Source organism: Amphiprion ocellaris, chromosome 19 (genome assembly GCF_022539595.1).
Source record: "Amphiprion ocellaris isolate individual 3 ecotype Okinawa chromosome 19, ASM2253959v1, whole genome shotgun sequence".
Taxonomy (NCBI): domain Eukaryota; kingdom Metazoa; phylum Chordata; class Actinopteri; family Pomacentridae; genus Amphiprion; species Amphiprion ocellaris.
In genome coordinates this window covers 2466645-2478694 of record NC_072784.1, presented here as the reverse complement: position 1 = coordinate 2478694, position 12050 = coordinate 2466645, and the positions used below count along the sequence as shown (strand labels likewise).

The 12050-nt window shown below is 40.0% G+C and overlaps 1 protein-coding gene across 1 annotated transcript; it reads left to right on the top strand.

Annotated features, from left to right (window-relative positions):
- Positions 1-8742: 8742 nt before the first annotated feature.
- Positions 8743-10481, top strand: hspb9 (heat shock protein, alpha-crystallin-related, 9). Its single transcript, XM_055004901.1, has 2 exons — positions 8743-9083; positions 9795-10481. Exons 1-2 carry the CDS (start codon positions 8860-8862, stop codon positions 10255-10257), a joined length of 687 nt encoding a protein of 228 aa, XP_054860876.1. The 5' UTR covers positions 8743-8859; the 3' UTR covers positions 10258-10481.
- Positions 10482-12050: the final 1569 nt, after the last annotated feature.

Here is a 12050-nt window from a genome sequence, read left to right as displayed (position 1 = left end):
TAAAAACGCTGTTCTCTCCAAGGGCAGCCTTTAACCTCTGTCTGTTTTTTCATGGCCCGTGCTCTAGGGGGGATTTTTTTAAAATGCCATCCTTACATAGAAAATACATTGTGTAAAGGATTGAGAAGGAGATTGCAGAGATGAGTGCATCATCTTCTATTAGCGTCCACACCAGCAAACTTTCAAATAGTGCAACTTTTGGCCATGCAAGTACGAGATAAAATCCATGCTGTATTTATATTTAAAAAGAAGGTTTTGTAAGTTGTGTGTATATATATATATATATATACACACACACACACACACACACACACACACACACACACACACACACACACACACACACACACACACACATGTCCTCTTTTGTTCACAGTTTGTCACTGAGGAGTTTTATTTGATCGATGCAGTTGGGTTGCAGGGTTATTTTTTCCGCTATATTTTAGTTTAGTTCTGTTCATTTGAAAACCCCATTTTGAATCCACCAGTGATGAATGTCACATCGCCACTTTGTCCTGTGAGTAGAGAAAGCCTGTTCAACTTATATCATGTCATGAAGAAGAAGCTTTAAGGCTTAATCCTATTTTACCCAACTCTGCATCTCTATTCCTTTGTTTTACTGCAGAATGTAAAAGGTAGAAATGAGCTCAGAAAGCAAATGTCTTCCAGTATTTTCTCCTGGATCCACTTAATAGTGGCTGGTTTTCTCTCCATATAATGTTCTGTTTTTTCATTTATTTACAACATACCTGTTTGCATCGCTGATTTGTTGTGAGTGTGTGTATATATACAATATATATAATGGGATTCCAGCAGTATACATTTTGGCCACAGGGAGTCACCAAAGGATAAGCAAGAAACTAGAAGACAGCGATTTCAAATCTGAACTTGTCTTGTCCATTTCTATGTTCTGTGAATATGCATTATAATATGACTCTCTAGGGGACTTTTGATTCCTGACTTTATGGCCAAAACCTTCCTCTTGCCTTAACCTCGGTTCTTATTCTGGTCTGGAGGAGACTCTGTCAAGACTGTGGAGATGGACAGACTAAACAAGCTGGTGAAAGAGGCCAGCTCTGTTGTTAGACTGGACAGTCTGGAGGCACACTTCCAAACATCCTTTCCACTCCACCCAAACACTTAGTTTAATTTATGTGCAAACTCTGGACACTTTGACACTGAACACTTGAGATACCTGAACCTGCCTGTTCCTGCTCTTTTTCATGCCTTTGTTCACTACGTGTACATTTGAATGTCGGAAATAATGGAACCTACTTCTTTTTTTCTTTTTCATATGCACTGCTGTTTTTATGCTTATCTGTATGTTTATCTATACTATATACAGTGCTGCGTGGGCTAATGACAGTTTTTGTTACTGTAGTTGTAGAAATATGTCAACTGGTTGATATTGTGATGCACATAACGGCTTTGTTTACTTTTTCACCGGAGTTCCGACTTGCAGCGAAAATCGACTTACATCACAACGTAGGAACGGAACTCTGACGTAAGTGGAGGACCTCCTGTACTACATCCTGCAAGAAGATCATGACACCAACAGTGAAACATGGTGGTGGTAGTGTGATGGTTCGAAGACCTGGACGATTTGTCATAATAGATGAAGACATGAATTCTGCTCTGAGGAGAAAATCCTCCTGGAGAATTTTCCACCCATCAGTTCATGACCTAAAGCTGAAATCAGATGGTTTATGCAGCAAGACAATGACCCAAAGCACACAGTGGCTAGATTCACCAGTTGCACTCCAACTACAGTCTCATTTTTTCAGTTTTAAAAGTTAAACTCTAAACACACACACACATTTACCTCCTCTTATGATAACATTTACACCTGTGTCATCTTCCAATAAATGTAGTTTTACGAAGGTAGGTGATCTTATGTGCAACTGGAAAAAACAAATTGGTTAGACTGAAAGTATCGGGTAGGAGATCAGATTGTGCAGCGACTGTCCTTGACCATTTAGACCGAAGATAAGATAAAAGTTTATTATTCCCAAAGGAAATCCTAGTGCCAGAAAAACAACAGAATGACATGACATAATTAAAATCAATACTGAAAAAGGTGGAAAAATAATAACATACATAGGATACATTACTGAGATAAAAAATAAATAAGATAAAATAAAACTGAAACAGTAAAAAGTAATACTGGGGTTTATACTGAGGTAATATCACATGTAATAATGGAATATTGCACCTGGAGAAATGAGATGAAAATGACATGTCCATTACACTGAGTGTTGGACAAGAAAGTGAAATATTACACATGTAATCAAAATGTCACAAAAGTAAATGTATTGTTTCACGTGATAATTAAATATTACACATTAGACTGGAAGGTTATATAATCTAATTATATAATATCATTGGATTGGAATATGATTAGGATTAACCTCCAGCCGCCATATGGAGGGAGCCCTACCTACTTTGACTTCAGGAAGGTTTAAACTCTCTTCATTTAATCACAGATTCACAGAATCAGACCACATGAAAACAATCACAACAGTGGAACACGCCCCAAAAAAACAGCATTATCATGAACACATAAGCACAGAAACAAAAATAAAAAGTACCACAAGGTAAAACAAGGACTGAACAAGAGAAGCTTTGCCCATAACACTACAAGATGAATCGTTGCCAGAGAACATTGGCAGCACATTCATTCATTCATTCATTCATTCATTCATTCATTCATTCATTCATTCATTCATTCATTCATTTAGGTGAAATTAAAATACATTTTTAGATCTGATGGGTTGCAGCATTTGTGGTGTACACATGGCCAGGACTAACTCAGTAACTGCGCATTGCTCCCAGTTAATCCAAAAGTGAGCAAAGAATTGGAGGAAGAATGGAGTTGAGGTTGGCCATGGATTGTCCTATGATGGCAACCATGCCCTAAATTATCCATCCATCCATCCATCCATCCATCCATCCATCCATCCTTCCATCCATCCATCCATTATCTATACACCGCTTAACCCTCATTAGGGTCGCACAGGGACTGGAGTTTATCCCAGCTGACTTAGGGTAAAGGTTCACCTGGACAGGTAACATTCTATCACAGGACTACATAGAGATTCACATATTCACACCTATGGACAGTTTAGAATCACCAGTTAACCTCAGCATGTTTTTGGAATGTGGGAGGAAGCTGGAGAACCCTGGCCCAGACTGGGACGTAAACCAGGGATCTTATAGCTGCAAGGCAATAGTGCTAACCACCAAGCCACTGTGCAGCACCTGCGGAACTGCGGGTTTTGGCAAAGAAGACATGTCCTTTGTAATGTTTTGTTGCTATTTTTTTTTTCAAAATTATTATTAAAACAATGAGGAAGTAATTGAAAACCTAATGGGTGTGCCCCTGTCATGTTTGATTGACAGGAAGGAACAAATGTTGGCAAACTTGCTCTGCAGCCACATGTCATGTTAGAGTAACTGTAGAGTAAGAAACAGCAGTATCGAACTGGATCCCAGGGACATCTGCAGGTACGTTCACAGGTCTGTTAAGATTGTTGAATATGTTGCTGAGCAGCTCTTTACCTATCAACAATGAAGAATAATCCACTTTATTGCTTGTAGGCTAGTGTTTGCATTAAAATTACAGCCACTAATGCATTAAATCTGGTGTAATACCGATGATGTTGGTGATAATGGTTCAGTCATTCTGGCAGAGTAGCAGTGAACTTTTACAATCTTCAGTCTGATCACTGGGAAAGTCCGGCTTAACTGTGTCCACATTTATGAAAAGATTAAATGATTTATAGGGAAAAAAGAAAGATAATAGAGAAACTTGTGCTGGTGTCTCACCACATACTGTACAGGTCTGAACTCCTGATCTTCTGCAAAACTTAAAAGAAAGCTTATGTTGGCTTTTGCTGTTCTTGCTATATTCATTGACCTATTCATTGCCGTTTCTTAGGTTAAAAAGATATGTATTTGTTGACCAATACATAGGACTCACCGTGTTTTTTCCTGTTTTTTTTTGCCTGTCTTTCAGTTCACTTCCTTCTTTTCCCCTGCCTGTGGGGTTTTACTCGTACTGGGAGTTAACACACAGGGTTTATTCTTGAGGCTCTGTGCTTCAGTACATTCAGGGCGGAATCATACAATAGATATTACATTAAAACAAGTCTCAGCTGTGATATGAGTAAGTTTACATGAACATTGACCTCAGCAGATGTTCTGCAAGTGGAATACAGCTCAGAGATCAGGTGGGTGACATATCAGGGTTGGTGTTTTGGATCATGAGCTTTTCCTTTTTCTTCATATTTTCAATGACGTGACAGACGACTGTTGAGAGAAGACTGGTGTATATACTTTAACTGGATGATGAGGATATAGATGGGAAGAAGTTGTGTTAGTGTGTGGTGACCTAAGGGTTACTGACAGTTAGTGCAGAGAGCTGGTAACTGAATGAGGAAGAACTTCTGAGGACATCTGGTGGATGGATGGAGAATTTCAGCATGGCATGAACAAGGTTGATGCAAGAATCGTTGCATGTTGTGTCGACTGCACAGCTGGGGGATAATTTCTGACTTTTTCTGGGATGGTCACCCCTTAACTTCTCATACTGACAGACAAACCCATCATCACGTCAATGTCCAGTTACTTCTGAACACTTGCAGTTTGTGCACTTCCTGTTAAAATGACTGGTGGAAACTAACAAAGTATATTCACTGAAGAACCATTTTTAATACATTAATTTTGAGGCTTTACTTGAGGTTTTCCAATGTACTTCTTCTACACTACATTTCAGAGAGAGACAAACAACCATTCCATTTGAATTTGAAGCCTGAAGAACCCAACATCTGTACTTGTACAAATATGTTGTGGACGGTAATTCTGTGTATCAGTTTCTAAAACTTTTTTGTAAACTCAAAGCTTTCAGCAAGAAATAACCATGGCAACACCTGCTGATCTGTTGGAAATACTGGAAGACCTGGCAGATGAAGAGTTGAAAAAGTTCAAATGGTATCTGCAGTAGGCTGAGGACTTGAAAGATTTCCCATCAATCTCAAGGAGCAAACTGGACAACACAAACAGGATGACCACAGTGTCTGAGCTCAAAGAGACTAACAACACAGATGCAGTGGCAGTGACCATTAAAGTCCTAAAGATGATCAAAAGGAATGACCTGGCACAGCATTTATCAAATATGAACCCAGCGTCAAAAGGTCAGTAATGAGGAAGTAATTATATGCATTAAAGGACTGAATGTGCAACTGTTAATTTCACTGGTAGCAGCAAAGATTCCTCATTTGCATCAACTGTGAAGTAATTACTAAGTCATCTGTTGCTTTCCTAATGTTCTATGCAACTAGCAATCCCTCTTCCACGTAGCACAGTGTTTGATCCTGAACGTATCCCACAGCTCTTGCCAAGAGATGTTCCTCTTTTCCACTGCTTCCCATGTCATCCACTGCCCTTACATCACCTGCACGATGACTTTTGCGCACCTGTCTGCTTCCTCTGCCGTCGTACTTCCACTTCCAGGAACTATAAAGCGCTCTTTAAATTGCAGTTTTATTCAAATGACACAGATGAAAAGAGGAAGACGAGAACTGGCTGTGGAATGATGGATGCAGTAGTCGGGCGTTTAAATGTCCAAAACTCCACAGTTTGAGGTTCGAGCTTGTTTTACTCAACATCTGACGACATGATCCATATCAGCACCCCACAAGCAGCACCAACATCTTCATAAACCCTGTACATCACAGATGTATGGCTCTATGTGATGCTTGGTGGATTGTTTTTCATTTTACAAAAAGAAAAGAGAAATATGTGCAGTATGTGAATATCTACGTGGAAGAATCAGCGCTTACAGAATCTGACCGAATGTAGGACATCTGAGTGGTTTTTGGAATTTCTTGTTTTGGCATTTAGAACATTTGTTTTCACATAAATTTGTTCAGGAATTTCATATTAAAATAAAAACAATTGCAGTCTGAATTTATATGAAATACATATAAAACAGATGTACTCTGCACATTTGTAAGGAAATATTTTAAAGACAAAATGTGACATTTAAGGGTGAAAATACACTACCAGTCAAAAGCTTGGACACACCTTCTCATTCCATGCTTTTTATTTATTTGCATTATTTTCTACATTGTAGATTAACACTGAAAATTAACACTTTTTGGTTTGCAACATAGTTCCATATGTATTCTTTTATAGTTTTGGCGTCTTCAGTATTAATCTACAATGTAGAAAATAATTAAATAAAACCAGTGAATGAGAAAGTGTGTCCAGACTTTTGACTGTTAGTGTATATCAACAATTATTTACAATTATTTTTTAAAAACATTTTTCCTATAGATTCCAGGCATTCCTTTGGATATTTTTGGACATGCACACCTTCAACAGTTATATCTGTGGGAAGATTCCATTCAGATGGCCTCATACAGCCATAAATAATAACCAGCCTGAGCAGGGTGCTGTAATAATATCCTTGTTGCTTAGGCATGGTGGAAAGGCAGAATCTCCCTTTCTATTTCTGTCCCTGGCATCCCCTGGCTCACTGACACACTTCTTTATTTTTGCAGTAGCCCTACTGATGACTCAAAACTGACTTTCTGTCTTTTCTTCAGTCTGGTGACGTCTTGATCTGTCCATCTTCACTCTACATCTGTTACAGTCCATTACAGCCAAAACCAGATGACTAAAAATGAACTGACTCAACACCTCAGTGACTCCACAAAAACTGAATGCATCTCACAGGAGTTATTTAACGGTGACACTATTGACGGGAAGTGATTAAAATGAAAATATCAACAACAACAAACGTAACTGAAGATGAACTGATGTCATTTGTTTCTCAGAGGTGGGAAATTCCACAATGAGGTCAGCTATTTATTCAACCAATCACACGAGAGCGAGTTCGACGCTTGAGCCAATGATGTGGAGGCAGTTTTACAGTTTGATGCCTTGAAGACCACAAATAGATATGACACAGGCTTCTTGTAATGCTGGCATCCAGCCTCACACACACATGCAGACAGACGGTGGGGAAATGTTGGAGCTCTGAGCTCATCCCTCAGAGAAGCAGCCATGAAGCCTTGAAACCTGAGACTAGACCAGCTCTGTTTGCACTGTGGGTCTGCACTTTAAAACAGCTGCTCAAGTCAATTCTTGGCTCTCAGTTTATGTCTGATCAAAGAAAATATTCATAGTATACAGCATAGAAACAAAAGGCACGACTGTGTGATATGGGTCAATATAGAATTGAGGGACTTTTGAAGTCCATGAGATATATCTTGCATACATTTTTATTAAAAGTAAAGAAAGTCACATTTTTATGTTCATTATGATCATGTCTTTACAAATTCCATAATTATTTATTATGGAAACAATCACTTATTATTAAAAAAAATACTTGATATCTCTTAAATGTCAACTAAATAACCGTCTGAATTCAATCCCAACCACCTTCTAATGAGCTAAACAATAATAAAATGAGCTGATTCATAAATAGTTTGGATTGTGTTCTTTTTATTAAGTTGAGATAATCATGACAGATATTTCTTTTTTGGCAATTTATCAAATTTTATATGGAAAATAACAAGTTGCATCTGTGTCCCAGAAATCACTTTCCACTAATTTCCCCATTACAAAAACACCTCTCTAGGAAGTGTGTTAATTCCAGATCACATGACCTGCTCCACATGATGTCATTTCCTCCTGAAGAAAAGACTGGCCAGACTCCAAGGCTTTCTTAGAAATAATGGGTGAATTCTCAGCACAGAAGGCATCTTTAACTCTGTGTCTATGTGTCTGGGGAATTTGTCAGATGACTTCATGTTGATAAAATCTGGATTTTAGATTTGCAGAACAGCAGCTTGGAAGTGGCCACTATAGTCCTAATGTTTTTTTATGATTCATAGTTTTATAACTTTTTACACAGAAGTCACTTTTGACTTCTGTCTGCCTCTCGTCATGGTTGTTTTGTTTCCATGGAGATGCAGGACTTTATATTGTTGTAAAAAATAAGCTCCCAGTGAGAAAAAGAATTTTAAAAAATACCCAGAAACTGCTAGGAGTTCAGAAGGTTGAGGTTCATCCGGCTCTACTCTGTGGTCGTTCATTTAAAATTCTAAAAACTCACAGTATTTGTATTTTATTGTCTTACTGGAAGTTCTTCAAGAAGCTCAGAGACCTCCATGGCACTAGTTTTAACTTGAATATTAACTTGTGATCAAAAATACCATTTTTAGCAAGTGATTGTTTTGGATTTGTTTCCTATTGGAACCATTATGTTCTTCTTCTGTTCTGACCTGAGGTTCACTAGAATGTAAAGTAATTTATTTAAAATTTGACATAAAAAGCTCAGTTCAAGTCAAGTTTAATAATAGAATCAAATGAAACTCCAGACAAACATTTAAAATCTGGTGTTTGCTTCAATAAACAGCCTGTATTTAATAGAAGGATGCTTTTCTTGATCCAGCTCATCAGTTATTCCAGCTGTCTGACTCTCAGACTGCAGCACACTTTATCTTTATCTGCATCACATATTCGGAATGAAACGACTGATTTGCAGCTGCAGTGTGAACACGGCCACAAACACAAACAGGATATGACCATGAGCTGTCTTTAGCTTTCTGATGAGTGGCAGGGCATTCCTGACCTCGCTGGCACATGCTAACAAACAGCTGTGAGCTCATGGGGCGTAAATAGCGTGGTGGGAGGGTTGTAGGGGAGCAGCTAAGTATAAAGAGGACCGGTGTCCAAGGGAAGACCCACAACACACAAGAAACCCAGGGAACTTTGAGTTCTCAAGTCAGGATCTGCAATCAAGAAATCCCCAGCCAGGTTGTTTGTCGGGACCTGATTTCCGGCGCTGACATGATGTCCCAGCATGCAGCTTTGACCAGCCTGTTCGGCGATGACCCTTTCTTCAGCCAAGAGCAGCTGCTGTGGCCTCTGCGTCATGACGCTCTTTCCTCTCTGCAGCAAGACTTCTTCAGCCGGAGAGTAAAGCTGGCCGACAGCCTCCTGAGGGAGCTCCACGATGGGCCCCAGCTGCTCAAACTCAGACCGCTGCCCCTCATTTCCTCAACGCTGGCCAGGTACGTACGGTAGCCGAGTGTCTCAGTAGCAAACACACCTGGTCTAGTGTGTGTTCAGACGAAACGAGTAGGTGCTAGTGGACAAGCGCCTCCTTAGAATGTAGTACCTGTTACCAGGTACTAGGTCCTAATGAGGTGCTTTTCCACTAGCACCTACTCGTTTCGACTCAGCTTGACTCTACTGGGTTTGTGAGGTTTTCCATTAGGACTAGTACCTGGTACCAGGTAGTATTTTAGCTCCTACTCGGCCGGGGTTCCAAGCGAGCTGAGTCGAGCCGATAATGTGACGTCTACAGAGTGCAGGCCACTGATTGGACAGGAAGTGACGACACAAGATAACGACTCCTTCATGAAAACCAAACCTGCCATTTTAAAAAGAAAAACTGGCAACAGTGATGGTGTTTTCTCTGACTCTTATCTTTTGCTTTGAATCTGACAAAAAGCCATAGACCGAGCAGCAGGTGTACCATCGCCTCCATGTCCTGCATTGTTGTGTTGTGTTTGTGTCGCACACAAATGACGGTAAGGGACTTCCGGGCCGCCATGCTATGACGACTCCACCCATGATAAGCTGGTACTCAGTTGTAATGGAAAATGACCTAAACCCAGTTGAGTCGAGTCGAGTAGGTGCTAGTGGAAAAGCACCATAATAGTTGGGGTGAGAAGACATGATGACTCTGATTCTGATCCACGCAACTGATTCTCTTTCAGGCTGACCGACGAAAAGGAGCAGGAGAGAGAGATCTGCAGCACAGAGTTGCACAAGGACGCCCAGCAGGTCCCCAAAACCAACAGCGACCTCCTGGTGACCTTAGATGCCCGCGGCTACGCCCCAGGTGACATCACCGTGAAGCTGGAGGGGCGGAGCCTGGCGGTGGTGGCCATGAAGCAGGCCGGAGCAGAGGAGAGCCAGTCCTGCTCCTCGGCCTCCTCCAGCGCCTCCTTCTGCTCCTCGGCGTCCTCTCAGATGGGCTTCGCTCAGAAGATCGACCTGCCTGCTCACCTGGACCTGTCCGGCCTCTCCTGCTCCCTCATGGATGACGGACAGCTACGCATTCACGCCCCCATGGCCCAGCAGCCAATCAGCGAGGACCGCCAGGTGCCCATTCGCTTCAGGACATCGCTGGAATTTCCCATCAAAAAGGACGGAGCAGAGTCAGAACCCACAGACTGATGCACACGTGATCCACACTTTGAATGAATATATATGTTTTCATGCACACACACACACACACACACACGCACACACACGCACACACACGCACACACATGCACACACTCCCACTAAGAGACTCTGTGATGAGTAAAGTTTACAGTTATTAAATGAAGAGAATATATATTTTATAATTATTTGCAATTTCTACAAACTGTTAAAATAAAATAAAGGGCTGAATGGAACTTTTGTTGAGGACTTTTGTGACCACATGATGGTGCCAGCAGCCAACACATGTGGAGGGTGGCAAAGGAGGAGGTGGAAAGTGTGAGGAGGACAAAGAGAAGAATCCTAAACTGTAGCATTACCTCCACCTCCCCTCAGGTGGCTGAATTAGCAACCTTTAAAAGGTTCCAGTGACGTTTGGTTTCCTGGGGGGGAAGTTATTTGCTGGCGCACCGAAGCAGCTGACAACAAAAAGCAGCAGTTTAATGTTTTATAAGTCTAACCCCGAGGCTGTCATGGCAGAGGAGAGGAGATATAAAGACATCAGGGGAAAATGAAAGAGAACAAATAGCCACTTTTTAAAGGGTTACTTCACCCAAATTCAAATGGTGTAGTTTTTTTTCTCTTTGCTTGTTTAGTTTTGTCATCTGTGTAAAAGGTGCTAAACAAATAAAGTTGAATTGATAAACTGAATAATTGACTAACTCATGATTATGACAACGGAAGTATTTTCATTGTGATTTAAGGGTTTATTTCATTTTTAAGGTTGGGGTTAAAATCTTGACAGAAAAAGAAGATTAAAGAAATAAACTACATAACAAAAAGCAATTAAATCAAAGGGGAAAAAATTAATACAATAAAACTTTAAAAAACGTTTATTAAAAAGTATTTTTTGAATGTTTAATTATGGAAAATATTTTATCTGTAATTTTTAATATTTGTATTTGAAAAATTTTGTTTAATTTCATAATGACATGTATCTTGTTTAATTATCTCATTCAATATTTTGTCTGTCTATTTCTTTGTTTGTCTTTGTCAGAATTAAAGATGTTCAATAGGAGCATCTTTTTTCAAGAAGCCCCGTTACTTTAACAGGTTTAATTAATCATTGATCATATATGACAAGAACCCACATAGAAGTGCAGAGTTTCCTCATGTTTCAGTCACTTCAGATGGTATTCTCTACTTCAGGTTCATTTTACGTGTTATAAATTTAATTTTAAAAGCATCAGCTGACTTGCAATAATTTATAATAACTAAGTGAAAATATGTTTTTAGAAAGTATTGCAAATGTATTAAAAAATACACTGAAACAAAGAAATCTCTCCTTTACAAAAGTGCTCCAGAATGTGTTCACTTGGTCAGTTTATTTGCTTTAATTATTCCTGTTTTGTCTAAAAGTTAACTGGACTCCACCTGTGACAAATGGAATTGACTTGGACACCTTTTATAAACATTCATGTGTGTATATAGAAGTCCACCAACCCACAGTACACATCAGGATAAAGATCAAGCCATGAAATCCAGGGAAATCTCAGCAGACCTCTGCGATTAAATTGCAGTGAGAGCAAGGGTATAAAACCGTTTCTAGAGCTGTGACTTCCCAGGAGCACAGTGGCCTCAATAATTGTGAAATGGAAGCAGTCTGAAGCCACCAAGAGTCTTCCTAGAACTACAGGACCAAGCGAGAAGGACGGATCAGACCAAGAATTCAACGGTTTCTCTAACAGAGATTCAGAAATCCTCTGCAGAGGTGGAGAACCTGGAGAAGAATGGCCAGCTCACACCCAACATCTGGGGGTTTTTTG

Bases quoted from the DNA above. Each gene is read 5' to 3' on its own strand.
- hspb9 (XM_055004901.1), top strand. From the start codon at position 8,860: ATGATGTCCCAGCATGCAGCTTTGACCAGCCTGTTCGGCGATGACCCT. The intron at 9,084-9,794 runs GTACGTACGGTA...ATTCTCTTTCAG, and splicing joins ATTTCCTCAACGCTGGCCAG to GCTGACCGACGAAAAGGAGC.